The sequence below is a fragment of the Salvelinus sp. IW2-2015 genome, linkage group LG27 (genome assembly GCF_002910315.2).
Source record: "Salvelinus sp. IW2-2015 linkage group LG27, ASM291031v2, whole genome shotgun sequence".
In the NCBI taxonomy this organism is placed as follows: Eukaryota; Metazoa; Chordata; class Actinopteri; order Salmoniformes; family Salmonidae; genus Salvelinus; species Salvelinus sp. IW2-2015.
In genome coordinates, this window is record NC_036867.1 from 7,961,211 (window position 1) to 7,980,357 (window position 19,147).

General features: G+C 40.5%; 1 protein-coding gene across 3 annotated transcripts; it reads left to right on the forward strand.

Moving 5' to 3' along the window:
* Nucleotides 1-681: 681 nt before the first annotated feature.
* Nucleotides 682-16,510, forward strand: LOC111953240 (sialic acid-binding Ig-like lectin 13). Of its 3 annotated transcripts, none has more exons than XM_023972384.2 (8): nucleotides 682-1,092; nucleotides 4,561-4,627; nucleotides 4,971-5,354; nucleotides 5,914-6,219; nucleotides 6,351-6,617; nucleotides 15,124-15,223; nucleotides 15,334-15,391; nucleotides 15,678-16,510. In XM_023972384.2, exons 2-8 carry the CDS (start codon nucleotides 4,579-4,581, stop codon nucleotides 15,948-15,950), a joined length of 1,437 nt encoding a protein of 478 aa, XP_023828152.1. In that variant the 5' UTR covers nucleotides 682-1,092; nucleotides 4,561-4,578; the 3' UTR covers nucleotides 15,951-16,510. The 3 variants fall into 3 exon arrangements, with proteins under 3 accessions (XP_023828152.1, XP_023828151.1, XP_023828153.1); XM_023972383.3 differs by having other exon boundaries at nucleotides 682-1,087; XM_023972385.2 differs by lacking the exons at nucleotides 5,914-6,219; nucleotides 6,351-6,617 and having other exon boundaries at nucleotides 682-1,087.
* The last annotated feature ends 2,637 nt before the right edge of the window (nucleotides 16,511-19,147 follow it).

Genomic DNA, 19,147 nt, shown 5'->3' on the forward strand with positions numbered 1-19,147 from the left:
GTCCAGGTGAAAGCTATGATCCCTTATGGATGTCACTTGTTAAATCCACTTCAATCAGTGTAGTTAGAGGTGTGGAGACAGGTTAAAGAAGGATTTTTAAGCCTTGAGACAATTAAGAAATGGATTGCGTATGTGTGCCATTCAGAGGTTGAATGGGCAGGACAAGATTTAAGTGACTTTGAATGGGGTAAGGGAAAGGGGGATACCTAGTCAGTTGCACAACAATACATTCAACTGAAATGTTCAGGGGCAGAATGACACATTTTTTACCTTGTCAGCTCAGGGGTTCAATCCAGCAACCTTTTGGYTACTGGCCCAACGCTCTAATGGTAGTAGGTGCCAGGCACACCAGTTTGTGTCAAGAACTGCAACACTGCTGGGTTTTTCACGCTCAACAGGTTCATGTGTGTATCCAGAATGGCCCATCACCCAAAAGACATCCAGCCAACTGGATACAACTGTGGGAAGCATTTGAGTCAGCATCCCTGTTAATTGCTTTCGACACCTTGTAGAGTCCATGCCCTGACAAATGTAGGCTGTTCTGACTGGGACGGGGGGGGATATGGCCCTTTTAATGTAAGAGCTTTTTGAAAAGACTGCCTGAAATTTCTGCCTGCTTTGGTGGAATGGAGTTTTGGCCAGCCTGGTGACATCACCAGTCGGTAAACTACTTAAAATACCAATCAGAGAGTTCTAAACCTCTCTGCCAGTAACAGCTAGTTTTCCATCTTCCACTCCCCACTCAGACCACACCTGACAGTCCTAGCAAAATTCATGCTTGAGAAATTGCTCATGCTAAGAAGCTATTTTTGTTTATTTTTGACCATTTGAATTGAAAACAATCACAGTAAGAGAAAACTCGTGTTAAATGCCTTGCTCAAGGGCACATCAACAGTTTTTTCACCTTGTCGGCTCTGGTATTCTAACCAGCAACCGTTCGGTAACTGGACAAACAGTCTAAACGCTAGGCATAGTAATAGGAAGTATGTGACTGATGTGACCCAATTGAATTACAACACTTTTGTTTGTCAGAAACCACTACGGGTGTGTGATTGCTTCTCCTTTCCTGTGGATGGTTTTCATGATTGTAAGGCAAGTTTTTTACTTTTTCACAATCTTATCTTTTAATTTTAGTGTTCAAATTAAATGAAGGAAATTCATTGCAAATAATGAGATTTAAAATGTTCAAAGTACTGCTGATAGTTCATGTATTTGCTTCAAAACTGAAATACCTATTTGATATGAGCATTGGTGTAAAGTACTTAAGTAAAAATAGTTTTTTTGAGGTATCTGTACTTTACTGTGTATATTTTTGACAACTTTTACTTAACTACATTCCTAAAGGAGATAATGTACTTTTTATTCCATGCATTTTCCCTGACATGCAAAAGTACTTGTCAAATTCACACATTATCAAAAGAACATCCCTGGTCTATCCTACTGCCTCTGATCTGGCGGACTAGAGAACACAAACGCTTTGTTTGTAAATGATGTCTGAGTGTTGGAGTGGGCCCCTGGCTATCTGTAAATTATGTCTGAGTGTTGGAGTGGGCCCCTGGCTATCTGTAAATTATGTCGGAGTGTTGGAGTGGAATTTGAAATTATTTATACTTTAAGGTATCTTTACTTGTACTGAAGTATGACAATTCTGTACTTTTCCCACCACTGGATATGGGGATGGTTTAATGCAATACATCTCTAATCCTGATAATGCCATGATTAAGAATGAATCATGAATAATGATGAGAAAGGAAGTTAATGGCTACATCAAAACACCCACATGAAAAAATACTATAGTATCCACTGAAGTGTTTTTGCAGACCTTACTGTAGTATGTAATGTCTTAACAGACTAAGTCTTGAGGAAACATACCGGAGAAATTATAAAAGATAAAATGTTCCATAACCTGTTGGTCGGTAGGACTGGGATCTGAACAGATAATTCAGCGCTTATGCTCTTTTCTATAACCTGTAGAGAACACAATATATGCTCTAGACTTGGCATGTAGGTCTTTCACTTATGGGTGGCACAAATTGGGATATGGGAGAGGGGAGTGGGCAAGGTATTTGCAAATTAAATACTGTAGTATTTACTATAGTTTTAAAAAACTACAGTTTTTGCGGACTGTAGTAATTTCTGGGACATTATTGTAATATTTACTACAGTGTTTTTTTTTAATACCCACAAACAAAAGGTGACATTCTGTACTGAAACATTTGATCTAAAATGGTGAAGTATTGAGCTAAATGTAACATTTTTGCTTCACTGTCCAAATACATACAGAGGGAAGTGCATGTGTTTTACATACGGTGCATTGGGAAAGTATTCAGACCCCTTGACTTTTCCCACATTTTGTTAACGTTACAACCTTCTTCTAAAATGGAATAAATAGTTTTTTTCCCCTCATCGATCTACACACAATACCCTATAATGACGAAGCAAAAACAGGTTTAGACTTTTTTGAAAATGTATTTAAAAAAAAAACTGAAATATCACATTTACATAAGTATTCAGACCTTTTACTCAGTACTTTGTTGAAGCACCTTTGGCAGCGATTACAGCCTTGAGTCTTCTTGGGTATGATGCTACAAACTTTGCACAACTGTATTTGGGGAGTTTCTCCCATTCTTCTCTGTAGATCCTCTCAAGCTCTGTCAGGTTGGATGGGGAGCGTCGCTGCACAGTTATTTTCAGGTCTSWYSAKMGATGATCGATCAGGTCCAAGTCCGGGCTCTGGCTGGGCCACTCAAGGACATTCAGATACTTGTCCCGAAGCCACTCCTGCGTTGTCTTGGCTGTGTGCTTAGGGTTGTTGTCCTGTTGGAAGGTGAACCTTCGCCCCAGTCTGAGGTCCTGAGCACTCTGGAGCAGGTTTTCATCAAGGATCTCTCTGTACTTTGCTTTCCCTCGATCCGAACTAGTCTCCCAGTCCCTGTCGCTGAAAAACATCCCCACAGCTCTAGGAAGTCTTGGTGGTTCCAAACTTCTTCCATTTAAGAATGATTGAGGCCACAGTGTTCTTGGGGACCTTCAATGCTGCAGAAATGTTTTGGTACCCTTCCCCAGATCTGTGCCTCGACACAATCATGTCTCTGAGCTTTACGGACTATTCCTTCGACCTCATGTTATGGTTTTTGCTCTGATATGCACTGTCAACTGTGGGGCCTTATATAGATAGGTGTGTGCCTTTCCAAATCATCTCCAATTCATTGAATTTACCACAGGTGGACTCCAATCAAGTTGTAGAAACATCTCAAGGACGGTCAATGGAAACAGGATGCACCTGAGCTCAAGTTCGAGTCTCATAGCAAAGGGTCTAAATACTTACAGTACCAGTCAAAAGTTTGGACACACCTACTCATTCAAGGGTTTTTCTTTCATTTACAATTTTCTACATTGTAGAATAATAGTGAAGACATCACAACTATGAAATAACACATATGGAATCATGTAGTAACCAAAAAAGTGTTAAACAAATCCAAATCTATTTTATATTTCAGATTCTTCAAAGTAGCCACCCTTTGCCTTGATGACAGCTTTGCACACTCTTGGCATTCTCTCAACAGTATTCTGCAGCGATACGCCATCCCATCTGGTTTACGTTTAGTGGGACTATCATTTGTTTTTCAACAGGACAATGACCCAACACACCTCCAGGCTGTGTAAGAGCTATTTGACCAATATGGAGAGTAATGTAGTGCTGCATCAGATGACCTGGCTTCCACAATCGCCCGACTTCAACCCAATTGAGATGGTTTGGGATGAGTTGGACCGCAGAGTGAAGGAAAAGCAGTCAACAAGTGCTCAGCATATGTGGGAACTGCTTCACCTGCATTCCAGGTGAAGMTGGTTGAGAGAATGCCAAGAGTGTGCAAAGCTGTCATCAAGGCAAAGGGTGGCTACTTTGAAGAATCTCAAATATGAAATATGTTTGGATTTGTTTAAGCCTTTTTTGGTTATTACAGGATTCCATATGTGTTATTTCATAGTTTTGATGTCTTCACTATTATTCTACAATGTAGAAAATTGTAAAAATAAAGAAAAACCCTTGAATGAGTAGGTGTGTCCAAACTTTTGACTAGTAGCGTATGTAAATAAGGTATTTCTGTTTTTTATTTATTTTTGCTTTGTCATTATGGGGTATTGTGTGTAGATTGATGAGGAAAATGTTTTTAATCAATTTTAGAGTAAGGCTGTAATGTAACAAAATGTGGAAAAGGTCAAGTGGTCTGAATACTTTCTGAATGCATCATATGCTCTTATCCATGGCAACTTACAGGAGCAATTAGGGTTAACTGAGTTGCTGAAGGGCACAGACATATTTTTCATTGAATTTACCATAGTTGGCTCAGGACTTCAAACCATCTACCTTTCAGTTACTGGCTTTGTCTTCCTCACTCCTTGCATCCTCTCTCCTCGACTCTTCAAAATTCATTGAAGGTGTAAATCTGAAGTGATCTTCTCTTCCAATGCCATTTGAGTAGGTGCAGAGAAATTGATTTCAGAGTGTTGTGTGAGTTAGGCTACTTTACCATTAAGTGTATGTTTGTACCGTTTCAGGTGAATGTGAATTCTGACATGGCATGTAGTACTGACAACATGTTTCTCATTGGCCTCTTTATGTCAGGTGAGTTTTCCACACAGCTCCAATTATTTGTAGTTATGAACAGGACAAAGAGGAAGTCATTCCATTTTATGGTATGAGCTATATCTCCATCTTTCTCAATGTGAAAATAGAGTACAGTTGACTACGGATAATTGCAGTTTAATTGTCTCAATTCAAATACATTCTTATTATGTACTTCAGATATGTGTATGCTCCAGTCTAGGGCATGCAATCTCGACATACTGTATCATGAATCACCTGTACATTGAAATAAGTTAATCTTATTTAACTGGAATGGCATAATATTGACAGAGACTACTGAAAAGATCACATAACCTCTCTGATGTTGACCTTGATATTGCAGGTGTTTTGGCCTGTTTTGGCCAWAGACATTTGATCACCACAATGCCAGAGAAATTGGATGTACTGAGTGGCTCCTGTGTTCAAATCCCATGTGCATTTGATGTTCCTCAAGATTGCTCTACCTTTAACAGCACAGTAATTACCTCCGGAGTGTGGATTAAAGAATCACCGWACTTTGGTGGCAGKCYGGACAWTGTRATATTTAACAGTAGTAAGACAGACAACASCTATCAAGGGAAGATAACTGGAAACATGTCCTGGAAGGCCTGCACCACRGTCTTCTTCAATGTAACCACCAGTTACARTAACAGCTACTTCTTCAGAATTGAGAGTAAACCATTCAGAGCAACAGACMCTGACAAGTCTGTTCTTATAGTTGTCAGAGGTAAGATACAATTTAACTGTTTATCCCCCCMAAAAATCTGTTTAATGTCCTTGCATCAAATTATACAAGTAGAATAAGAACAAGTGGACAGTGTGACTGTCAGTGTAAACTGGACTGGGGAGTAACTGATTACATGTAATCATATATTACAAAAAACGGTAACTGCAATTACTTACGTTACCAGCAAAAAATATATTGCACTCAGATTACAGATACTTTTGAAAAAGTAGATGACTAATTTTTCGATTACATTTAAATTCAGAAAGGATGTTTGCGGAATACAAATACGTTATGACACCTTTCTGTTTTCTCAATGACATTCAATTCAGCATTGAAAAAAGGTGCAAGTTTAAATCAGAGACCACAATGAACACACCAAATGTGTTTGATGGATTCCAAAAGTAACTGGAAGTAATCAGATTATGTTACTACATTTTGGTAATCCATACATTACTGATTACAATTTTGGACAGGTAACTTTTAACTGTAACAGATTACATTTAGATAGTAACCTACCCAACCGTGAGTGTAAAATAAGTTAGCCTGCAATGTATTACAGATTTGCCTCTCAGACCAGAGATTACTGTCTCATGTGAGATGAAGGAAGAGAGGCCTGTCAGTTTGAACTGCTCTGCTGCAGCTCCCTGTCCCCAACACTCTCCTAAACTGACATGGACTCTCCCAACCCTGTTTACACCTGAGAACCAACTCCAAGAGAATTCAGATCAAACCAAATCTGTTCTCTCCACGGTGACATTCACTCCTTCACACCTTCATCATGAGAAGAACATCACTTGTACTGCAGTCTACCCAGTAGGAACAAGCAACAAGACAGCTGAACATACCATGACGCTTAACGTTTTATGTAAGATTTAGTCCCTGGATCCTGTAGATCATTCTGTCATTATGTTTTCACTGATGATTATGTCATAGACTGGTATTGATCAGACTATTCAAAATACCAGATACACTCTTAATTAACCCCATCTCCCCCAGTCTCTCCAAAAAACACCTCAGCCTCCCTCAGTCCAGCTTATCCAGTATCAGTGGGCAGTTGTGTGAATCTGACCTGCAGCAGCACAGCCAACCCTCCTGTGACAAACTTCACCTGGTTCCAGATTTGTGGGGGTAAACCAACACGGGTAGCATCTGGACAGACTTACACCCTCAATGTGACTGTTGGTGATGGAGGGATGTACTACTGTGAAGCAAGAAATTATCACGGCATTGAGAAGTCAATGAAAGTGCTTCTAGCTATTGAAGGTAACACAGGGGCACATAGGGCACAATCTTTGGTTAGATATACACTACATGACCAAAAGTATGTGGACACCTGCTTGTTGAAAATCCCATTCCAAAATAATGGGCATAAATATGGAGTTGGTCCCCCTTTTGCTGCTATAACATCCTCCACTCTTCTGGGAAGGCTTTCCACTAGATGTTGGAACATTGTTGCGAGRACTTGCTTCCATTCAGCCACAAGAGCATTAGTGAGGTCGAGCACTGATGTTGGGCAATTAGGCCTGGCTCGCAGTCGGCGTTCCAATTCATCCCAAAGGTGTTCGATCGGGTTGAGGTCAGGGCTCTGTGCAGGCCAGTCAAGTTCTTCCACACCGATCTCGATAAACCATTTCTGTATGGACCTTGCTTTGTGCACGGAGGCATTGTCATACTGAAACAGGAAAGGGCCTTCCCCAAACTGTTGCCACAAAGTTGGAAGTACAGAATAATCTAGAATGTCATTGTATGCTGTGGCGTTAAGATTTCCCTTCACTGGAACTAAGGGGCCTAGCCCAAACCATGAAAAAACAGCCCCAGACCATTATTCCTCCTCCACCAAACTTGACAGTTGACACTATGCATTGGGTCAGGTGGCATTCTCCTGGCATCCGCCAAAGCCAGATTCGTCTGTCGGACTGTCGGATGGTGAAGCATGATTCATCACTCCAGATAACGCGTTTCCACTGCTCTGTTTCCACTGACCACTATTGAGTCCAATAGTGGTCTGCTTTACACCACTCCAGCCAACGTTTGGCATTGCGCATGGTGATTTTAGGCTTGTGTGTGGCTGCTTGGTCATGGAAACCCAATTCATGAAGCTCCCGACGAACAGTTATTGTGCTGAGTTTGGAACAGTTTCAAACTCGATAGTGAGTGTTGTAACCGAGGACAGACGATTTTTATGCGCTACGTGCTTCAGCAATCGGCGGTCCCATTCTGTGAGCTTCTGTGGCCTACCACTTCGCGGCTGAGCCGTTGTTGCTCCTTGACTTTCCACTTCACAATAACAGCATTTACAGTTGAACGGGGCAGCTCTAGCAGGGTAGAAATTTGACGAAATGACTTGTTGGAAAGATGCCATCCTATGACGGTGGCACGTCAAAAGCCACTGAGCTCTTCAGTAAGGCCATTCTACTGCCAAATCACATACACATATTTAGCAGACGTTATTGCGGGTGTAGTGAAATGCTTGTGTTCCTAGCTCCAACAGTGCAGTAGTATCTAACAATTCACAACAATACACACAAATCTAAAAGTAAAAGAATGGAATTAAGAAATATATACATTTTAGGATGAGTAATGTCGGTGTGGCATTGACTAACATACAGTGAATACAGTATATACAGTACATATGAAATGATAAAAACAGTCTGTAATGATTATTAAWGTGACTAGTGYTCCATTATTAAAGTGACCAGTGATTGCTTGTCTATGTACATAKGGCAGCAGCCTCTAACGTGCAGGGTGGAGTAATCGGGCGGTAGCCGGCTAGTGATGGCTATTTAACAGTCTGATGGCCTTGAGATGCTTTTACAGTCTCTCAGCCCCAGCTTTGATGCTCCTGTACTGACTTCGGTGGGTGAACAGGCCGTGGTTCAGGTGGTTGATGTCCTTGATGATCTTTTTGGCCCTCCTGTTACATCAGGTGCTGTAGGTGTCCTGGAGGGCAGGCAGTGTGCCCCCAGTGATGTGTTGGGCAGACTGMACCACCCTCTGGAGAGCCCTGCGGTTGCGGGCGGGCAGTTGCCGTACCAGGCATGGATACAGCCCGATAGGATGCTCTCAATCGTGCATCTATAACATTTTGTGAGGGTCTGAGGGGCCAAGCTGAATTTCTTCAGCCTCCTGAGGTTGAAGAGGTGCTGTTGCGCCTTCTTCACCGCACTGTCTGTGTGGGTGGACCATTTCAGATTGTCCGTGATGTGKACGCCAAGGAACTTGATGCTTTTCACCTTCTCCACTGTGGTCCTGTCGATGTGGATGGTGGAGTGCTCTCTCTGCTGTCTCCTGAAGTCCACGATCAGCTGCTTCATTTTGTTGACGTTGAGGGAGAGGTTATTTTCCTGGCACCACTCCGCCAGGGCCCTCATCTTCTCCCTGTAGGCAGTCTCGTCATTGTTGGTAATCASGCCTACTACTGTTGTTGTCGTCTGCAAACTTGATGATTGAGTTAGAGGCTTATTAAAAAATATATATTTAACCTGGAAGGGCTCATTGAGATTTGAAATCTCTTTTTCAAGAGCGTCCTGGACAAGATAGGCAGTACCAAGTCATTACACAATTAGAGACAGACAACATGAAAAACTACAGGTAATCTAGTAAAAACCATAGAATTCACAAGAGTATAACAAAATCATAAAACAGCAAATTAAAAACATTGACAGGTCTGGGAATCAGCMTCAAAATCCTTCAAAATTATTTAAAAACACCAATCCGGACAAGTTCTTCCAGTTTAAAAGTATTTTGTAAGGCGTTCCAAGCCGATTGCGCAGAGTACATAAAAGCCCTTTTACCAAATTCAGTTCGGACATTTGGAACAGTTAGCAGGATAAAGTCCTGCGAATGAAGAGAGTACCCACCACATTCCTGAACAATAAAAATCCCCAAATATAATGGTACTAAACCCAAAATGGCTYTGTAAATAAAAGTATACCAGTGACTGAGCCTAGGATTGACTAGAGAAGGCCAACCAACCCTGGTATATAAAGTTCAGTGGTGCGTTAGGGTTTTGCAGTTTAAAATACATCTCAATGCTCCATGGTAAGGGTGTCAATTGATCTCAAACACTGAGCGGAAGCATTCATATATAAAATATCCCCATAGTCTAGTAAAGGCATAAATGTAGCTGATACTAGCCTCCTGGCTTCAAAAGAAAAACAGACCTTAATCCTAAAATAAAATCCCAATTTCAGCTTAAATGTTTTTGTTCGTTGTTGAATGTACAATTTAAAAGAGAGGCCGTCATCAATTCAAATTCCAAGATATKTATATGAGGTTACAGTCTCAATYTCATTGCCCTGAYAGGTAGTAATTGGTGAAAGGTTCAGAGGTCTATTTATTGTTTTAGAAAACACCATTAGTTWAGTTTTGTCAGTATTGAGGATAAGCTTCAATTGACACAAGGTATGTTGAACAGTATTAAAAGCAGTTTGCAAGTTCTGGAAAGATTTTGTGTCACGTTCGTCGTTTGGATGAAGAGAGGAGGACCAAGGCGCAGCGTGATAAGAATACATTCTTCTATTTATTTAACGAAAATAAAGAACACTTAAACAAACTATGCAAAACAATAAACGAACGTGAAGCTATATATTAAACAAGTGCAGACACAGGCAACTTACATATAGACAATAACCCACAAAATACCCAACGGAATATGGCTGCCTAAGTATGGTTCCCAATCAGAGACAACGATAAACAGCTGCCTCTAATTGAGAACCAATCTAGGCAACCATAGACATACAAACACCTAGACTAGTAAACACCCCATAAACACACAAAACCCCTAGACAAGACAAAACACATACATCCCCCATGTCACACCCTGACCTAACCAAAATAATAAACAAAACAAAGATAACTAAGGTCAGTGTCACGTTCTGACCATAGTTCTTGTGTGTTTTACTTGTTTTAGTGTTGGTCAGGACGTGAGCTGGGTGGGCATTCTATGTTGTGTGTCTAGTTTGTCTGTTTCTATGTTTGGCCTAATATGGTTCTTAATCAGAGGCAGGTGTTTTGTGTTGTCTCTGATTGGGAATCATATTTAGGTGGCTTGTTTTGTGTTGGGGTTTGTGGGTGGTTGTTTCCTGTCTTTGTGTTCTGCACCAGATAGGACTGGCTCGGTTTTTCACGTTTGTTATTTTGTATTTTGTAAGTGTTCACGTTATCGTCTCTTTGTTATTAAACATGTTGAACACTAGCCGCGCTGCGTTTTGGTCCTCTCCTTCATCTCAGGAAGAAAGCCGTTACAGTCAGGGCGTGACATTTTGTGAGAGACGAGGCACTTCAATAAATAACAGTATCATCAGCATAAAAGTGAAGTTGCGCATTTTGCAAATGTTTGTCTAAATTATTTATATAAATAGTGATTAAGAGAGGACCAAGTACAGAGCCCTGGGGCACACCATTACAGACAGACAATTTAACAGACATGAGCCCATCAAATTGAGTGCACTGAGTTCTATCAGACAGATAGTTAGCAAACCATGCAGCTGCATGCTCCAAAAGACCTAYGCCTCTGCCTCAGTATAGCATGATCAACTGTATCAAAAGCCTTAGAGAGATCAATAAAAAGTGAGACACAGGGCTGTTTTTTGTCAAGGACTTCAGTGATATCATTTAAAACCTTCATGGCTGCTGTAATTGTGCTATGCTTCTTCCTGAAGCCCGATTGGTCCATTAACCCACTAACAAGGGTTTCAAGTATTTTCACCAGGGGTGACAGCTTTGAGATTGGCGCWTAATTATTTAAAAGAGTTGGATCTCCCCCTTTTAAAAGTGGTAGGACAAATGCTGATTTCCAGATCTTTGGAATTTCATTACATTTCAGGGTTAAATTGAAAATATATGTAAGTGGTTCAGCTATGAAATCAGCTGCCAGTTTTAAAATGCAGGGATCAAGATGATCAGGACCTGCAGGCTTTCTCTGATCTAAGGATTTCAGGGCTTTATGTACCTCCTGCACTGAGAATAGCAAAAAGCTAAACGTTTGACCAGCTCTAACTGGCTCATCCACACAGAGACAGAGGATACTGAATCAAACAGCCTACCAGAAGATACAAAGTGCTCATTGCAACAATTCAGCATTTCAGTTGCCATATATAGCAACAGAGTCCTTCAATACACATGAGAGTAATTAATTAACATTACTGTTACCAGACATAGACTTAATAGCCTTCCAAAACGTTTTAGGGTCATTCAGGTTATCAGTGGTAACAGACATAAAATATTCAGACTTGGCCTTCATGAGAAGAAAATAACACTTGTTTCGTAGTTGCTTAAAAAGAAGCCAATCAGCATCAGAACATGATTTCCTTGCTTTAGCCCAGGCTAGATTACGTTTGTGAATAATGCAAGACAGCTCAGAAGAAAACCATGGATTATCCTGCCTTTTAACTCAGAACCTGCRGAATGGGGCATGTTTGTTTACTATTTGGGGAAAAAAACATAATGAAAGAATTTCTAGGCAGTTTCCACGTCAGGAATAAGCTCAATATTTCTCCAGTCAAAATAAAACAAATCATGAAAGAAAGCCTGCTCATTAAAACTCGTAAAATTTCTCTTACGAATAAAACATGGGTTTGTCTTAGGAACCTTAGTATTTCGAACAGCAACAACAGCACAATGGTCACTTAAATCATTAGAAAGAACACCAACCGCAGAATATTTATGTGGAACATTTGTCAATATCAAATCAAATCAGGGTAGATTTCTCTGGACATTTGAGATTTGGGCGAGTGGGTGAGTTAATCAACTGGGTAAGATTCATAGATGTCACGTGTGCTCCCTCTCAGGCCTCTAGGTCACCAGGCTGCTCGTTATGGCGCACATCTGTCACCATCGCTACRCGCTTCTTCAGACTCACCTGGATTCCATCACCTCCCTGATTAGCTTCCCTATATATGTCACTCCCTTTGGTTCCTTCCCCGGGCGATATTGTTTCTGTTTCACTGACATGTCTGTGCGTTGTTCATGTTTCTTGTTTTGTATTATGTTGCGTTTATTTATTAAAACACGCACTCCTTGAACTTGCTTCCCGACTCTCAGAGCACATCGTTACAGAATAATGTCTCACCTAAGGGAAGGGAAGTTTGAGGGAGGGAGTTTCCAACCTTTTGAGTTTCCAGCCTTTTGTTATGATRAACTTGGATTMGCTAACACAACGTGCCATAGGAACACAGGAGTGATGGTTGCTGATAATGGGCCTCTGTACACCTATGTAGATATTCCATTTAAAAAATCAGCTGTTTCTAGCTACAATAGTCATTTACAACATTAACAATGTCTACACTGTATTTCTGATCAATTTGATGTTATTTTAATGGACAAAAAAAWTTRCTTTTCTTTCAAAAACAAGTACATTTAAAAGTGACCCCAAACTTTAAAATGATAGTGTACGTCTCCTGTCTGAGCCGTTGAATTGTGACTCCACTTTGTCTCTGTACTGATGTTAGATTGCCTTACGGAGGGAATTACTACACTGTTTGTATTCAACCATATTCCCAGTCACATTGCCGTGGTTGAATACAGTGGTTCACGCTTTCAGTTTTGCGTGAATGCTGCCATCTATCCACGTTTTTTGGTTTGGGTAGGTTTTAATAGTCACAGTGTGAACAACATCCCCTATATACTTCCTGATGAACACAGTCACCGTGTCCATGGCTGCGTTTCAAACACATAAAAGACACACCCTCCTCCACTTACCCTCGCCTTATGCCCTTGGGGGAATCACCGTGGCCAATCCCCGTGGCCATCATTCCAAATAATTAGAAAAGCGAGGTAAGTTGGCAACGTAAGCCCATCAGCCCTCATTTGTGATCAAGTTTGCGAGTGTACAATTCTGTTCACTCCTGAAACGCCCTATAATTCAATTTGCGATGATTGTACATCTGCTAAAAAAAGTCCACCAAAACTTAAAACCATCATCAATGGCCTCCCGAGTGGCACAGTGGTCTAAGGCATCACTACAAAGGATCCAATTCGAGTACGTCGTATTTCCGATCGTAATGCTGGTTGAGTTACCGCCGCTCTGATATCCAAAAGTTATTTCCGGCTGTACGTAATAACACAAAACTAAGTTCTGTGCTAATAATGTAAGAAACACACAAAAAAACAAAATACTACAAAGTTGCTTAGGAGCTAGAAGCAGAACTGCCATGTCTGTCAGCGCTATCTAATAAATGTTTGTCTATGGAGATTGCATGTCGGTGTGCTTGATTTTATGCCCCTGTCAGCAACAGTCGTGGCTGAAATAGCCGAATCCACTAATTTGAAGGGGTGTTCACATACTTTTGTATATACAGTGCATTCGGACCATTCAGACACCTTCCCTTTTCCACATTTTGTTACGTTGCAGCCTTATTCTAAAATTGATTAAATTAATTGTTTTCCTCATCAATCTACACACCATACTCCATAATGACAAAGCAAAAACAGTTTTTTTGAATTTTTTGCTAAATGTATAAAACATTTAAAACAGAAATATCACATTTACATAAGTATTCAGACCATTTACTCAGTACTTTGTTGAAGCACCTTTGGCAGCGATAACAGCCTTGAGTCTTCTTGAGTATGACGCTACAAGCTTGACACACCTGTATTTGGGGAGTTTCTCCCATTCTTCCCTGCAGATCCTCTCAAGCTCTCAGGTTGGATGGGGAGCGTCGCTGCACAGCTATTTTCAGGTCTCTCCTGAAAATGTTTGATCGGTTTCAAGTCCGGGCTCTGGCTGGGCCACTCAAGGACATTCAGATACTTGTCCTGAAGCCACTCCTGCGTTGTCTTGGCTGTGTGCTTAGGGTTAKTGGCCTGTTGGAAGGTGAACCTTCTCCTCAGTCTGAGGTCCTGAGCACTCTGGAGCAGGTTTTCCTCAAGGAGCTCTCTGTACTTTGCTCCGTTCATCTTTCCCTCAAGCCTGACTAGTCTCCCAGTCCCTGCCGCTGAAAAACATGATGCTGCCACCACCATGCGTCACCRTAGATATGGTGCCAGGTTTCCTCCAGACATTGATGCTTGGCATTCAGGCCAAAGAGTTCAATCTTGGTTTCATCACACCAACGAATCTTGTTTCTCATGGTCTGAGAGTTCTTTAGGTGCCTTTTGGCAAACTCTAAGTGGGCTGTCATGTGGCTTTTACTGAGGAGTAGCCACCTCCCTGACCAAGGTCCCCTATTGCTCAGTTTGGCCGGGCCGCCAGCTCTAGGAAGAGTCTTGTAGGTTCCAAACTTCTTCCATTTAAGAATGATGGAGGTCACTGTGTTGGGGACTTTCAATGCTGCAGACATTTTTTTGGTACCTTTCCCCAGATCTGTGCCTCGACACAATCCTGTATCGGAGCTCTACGGACAATTTCTTCGACCTTATGGCTTGGTTTTTGCTTTGACATGCACTGTCAACTGTGGACAATCATGTCCAATCAATTTAATTTATCACAGGTGGACTCCAATCAAGTTGTAGAAACATCTCAAGGATGATCATGTAAACAGGATGCACCTGAGCTCAATTTCGAGTCTCATTGCAAAGAGTCTGAATACTTATGCAGTGTTTTTAATTTTTTTTAATACATTTGCTAAAATGTCTAAAAACTTGTTTTGCGTCATCATTATGGGGTCTTGTGTGTAGATTGCTAAGAATAATTTATTTAATCAATTTTAGAATAAGGTATCAAAATGTGGAAACAGTCAAGGGGTCTGAATACTTTCTGAATGCACTGTATATTGTACTTTAGAGCTGTTTTTGAAAGAAATGACCTTAATATATGCTGTATTTTCAGGGCAAGAAGAGCCTCTTAACCCAAGGATTTGGGGAATTGCAGGAGCAGGAGGAACCTTGGGAGTCATTTTGCTAATCATCCTGATCACTTTCTTTGGATGGTAAAAACTTTTCCGTACCTCTGCAAAACGGTGTATTTATCTTGTGTTTGTGCTTTTGTATATGAAATCCTTCTCAGTGCATTCAAAAAGTCTTCCTAAATGTCTTCCAGGAAGAGAAAATCTAGGCTCCCTGATGGACTTGAAAGGATAGACAATCCACTAGGACAGGTGGGAATAAGGCTAAACTTTTAAAACCCTTCTACAAAATGCAATGAAAGAAGTACAACAAAAATTATCTAAGAGGAAATTTAGGGTGATAAGACCACACCGATAGCAATGATACCACATCCTGTGAGAACAACGAATAATAATAGCATAGTTGTTGAACTTTGTACTTCTGTCAGTTTATAGCAATTGATATCAGTATGTTACACATCCTATGTGTAATGATCAGTTCTTTATTCTTACAAAGTATGGTTCCTGACACCTTTTCCTTCCTGTGTTCTCTCCACAGAACTCCACAGTTGGGATGATGTATACTAATCAGGCCATGACCAGAGAGGAACCAGAGGAACCAGCAGAAGACCAGCCTGAGGAGATCCACTACGGTGAGATAGACTTCTCCAAACTTCGGCCCAAAGAGACCCCAGCTGGAGCCCTGGACAGGGAACAGGGGCAGGAGAGTGAATACGCTGAAGTCAGTGTGACCGGGAGAGGGGCCCAGGAACCTCCAGTTAACAACCTAGATGGGGTTTATGCACAAGTGAATAAGAAAAGTGCATTTTAAGCATTTTGCCAATGGATATTAATTGTTTTTATGGACAGTGTGTATTTTGTAATTGTTTTCTATTGGTATTTAGTTGTTATATTTACCATTTTGGGCTCTTTGATTATTTGCATATTTGTAGAATTTTCTGGGATGAAAAGTGTTTAACTGTAACTACAGTGGTGGTTGGATGATACTCTCTATTTTAGCCAATTTATTTTGAGTACTGATTTCACAGAGCATCTGTTTAATGAGTTCAACTACTGAAGGCAGTTTAAGGCCATATAAAGTCAATGATGACTGAGGAAAGAAGAAACACAATTAGTTGGAAAGACAATGGCCTGATGCAAGACAGGAAGTTGGTGAAGTAAGTGTACATTTCCAGACTGATGATAAAATCTACTGGTCACTATTTTTCTTTTACTTTTATGCAGTTGCCGGAATAACAATATTATCTATTTTTTATGTCTATATCAATGTTGGACTTTTCGTGTCAGTTTTTATGTTGAGCAAGAGAAGACATTGAGGCTGAATTTGAAGTTGTTTATTAATTGCATTGTAATAAAAACCTTTACATTTAATGTCCATAATCTCTTGCTCTTATTGGTCCAACATTTTACATACAGTATCTCATGCCTAAAAATGATATAATTAAGCCATCATGATTAGTCATGATTAGAGATGATTCTTTGGGCAATAGCTTGAAAACATCCAATGCCTTTATACTTCATTACAATACGTCAGTAAGACATAGGAATCTCTAGAGCACGATGGGACAAGAACATCCCTGCCGGCCAAACCCTCCTCTAACCTGGACGACGCTGGACCAATTGTCCTCGCTTTCTCTCTTCAAACATCCCTGTCTTATTAAATGATTCTCCATTCCTGACCCTGTCCTTCAAAGCCTTCAGCACTCCCTCCACCTAAACCTTCAGCTCTCCTTCACCTAAAATTGTGGCTCTATGTTCATAAAGTGCTGTAATATCTAAACGGTTTACCCAATATGGATGAGTACACTCAAATTAAAGCTGACATTCTGCTCTAACCTCATATTCTGTTACACCTTGATCTGTTTCACCGGTCTTTGCGCTTGACTCCACCCCCCTCCAGGTGTCGCCCATCTTCCTCACTATCCCCAGTGTATTTATACCTGTGTTCTCTGTTGGTCTGTTGCCAGTTTGTCTTGGCAGGTCTTACCAGTGTGGTTTCCTGTCTCACTGCTTTCGCAAGTTCTGTTTCCCTGGTTCTGACCATTCTGCCTGTCCCAAGCATGCCTGCTTGCCGTTCTGTACCTGTCTTACTCTGCCCTGGATTACGGACCTCTGCCTGCCTTTGACCTGTCTTTTGCCTGCCCCCTGCTTGGGTCAATGAACATCTGTGACTAGCTGTCTGCATCTGAGTCTTATCCTGAGTTCTGATATATTCATTGTTTGATTTAAAATCCAAAGTTTTGAAGTATAGAGCCAAAAGAAGAAAAAATGCTTCACTGTCCCAATAATTATGGAGGGCACTGTATTGTAACATTCAACCTTATAATGAAACATCCATGGCCACATGGAGGTTACTGTAACTATACATTTCTTATGAGATCATACAAAGCGGGCACTTTCAAATAGCATGCGTAGGTCATCGCATGTCTATGGAGAGCTTCACAATTGCTGTTTTAATCTGTGCAGAATTTTGAACGGCATTGATCAATTGTACCATATACTTTTAATGTAATCTCAACTGCAATCCAGATTATTGGGTTCCGCTATTAGATGAATAACAGCGATAACACAATCTGTATAACTACAGTAAATAAAATATGACATTGTATTTTAATTTGTTAGACATTTGGGTGACAGTGATAATAGACATTAGGGTGCCAACTAAACCCCAAATCAGACATTGTTTTTCCATTGAAATGTTGTGCATTTAGATCTTTGAAATCATTGTGATAACACATTGGAATTTCTATTTACTTTTTGGCTGTCTTTTTGAGWGGGTGAATATAGGTTGTAATCTCATTGATCAACATCTCAACCAAATATTACTCAATTATCCACATTGAAATGATGTGGTGTGCCCAGTGGGTAGACTTAAAATAGGAAGTAACGCAAGGAAAGAGGATGTGAATGCAGGAGCAGTTGAGGGATATGTATTAATCAGCCACAATGACAGTTACTCTGTATTTTTTTGTATAAGTGTTTTATTTCTGGCAGTAATGAAATGTATAGGCCCTATAAAGCTGTTGATTCAGTGGCTAACACACATTTTGCGTAAAATAATCAATCAGGGGGCAGCTGGGGCCCATTTCATTTGAAACTGATGAAACATAGCTAGCTAAGGCCTCCTCTACAATGAATCAAGTGACTGAAAGAAATTGTGGAAGATTCATTAGAAAAGGGAAAGTGTTTAGCACATACATTTGCATGCATTGTTTGCACAACTGAATGGGGCACCCCTCTTAAGGATCTGCCCCTTTTTTTCAATTTTCGACTAAAATGACACCCAAATCTAACTGCCTGTAGCTCAGGCCCTAAAGCAAGGATATGCATATTCTTGGTACCATTTGAAAGGAAACACTGAATTTTGCGGAAATGTGAAAGGAATGTAGGAGAATATAACACAAYAGATCTGGTAAAAGATACTACAAAGAAAAAAAACAACCATTCTTTTGTATTTTGTTTGTACCATCATCTTTTAAATGCAAGAGAAAGGCCATAATGTATTCTTCCAGCCCAGGTGCAATATATAGTTTGGCCACTAGATGGCAGCAGTGTATGTACAACATTTCAGATTGATCCAACGAACCATTGCATTTCTGTTCAAAATGTTGTATCAAGACTTCCCAAATGTGCCTAATTTGCTTATTAATAGCTTTTCATGTTCAAAATTGTGCACTCTCCTAAAACAAAAGCATGGTATTATTTCACTGTAATAGCTACTATAAATTGGACAGTGCAGTTAGATTAACAAGAATTTAAGCTTTCTGCCAATACCAGATATGCCTATGTCCTGGGAAATGTTCTTGTTACTTACAATCTCATGCTAATCGCATTAGCCTACGTTAGCGCAACCGTCCCGTGGACGGGACACTGATCCCAAAGGGCCACCTCTACAATGAATCAAGTGACTGAAAKAAATTGTGTAAGGTTCATTAGAAAAGGGAATGTTTTTAGCACATACATTTGAATGGGGCACCCAGCTCATGGGTTTTCTAGTGTTGGTCAATT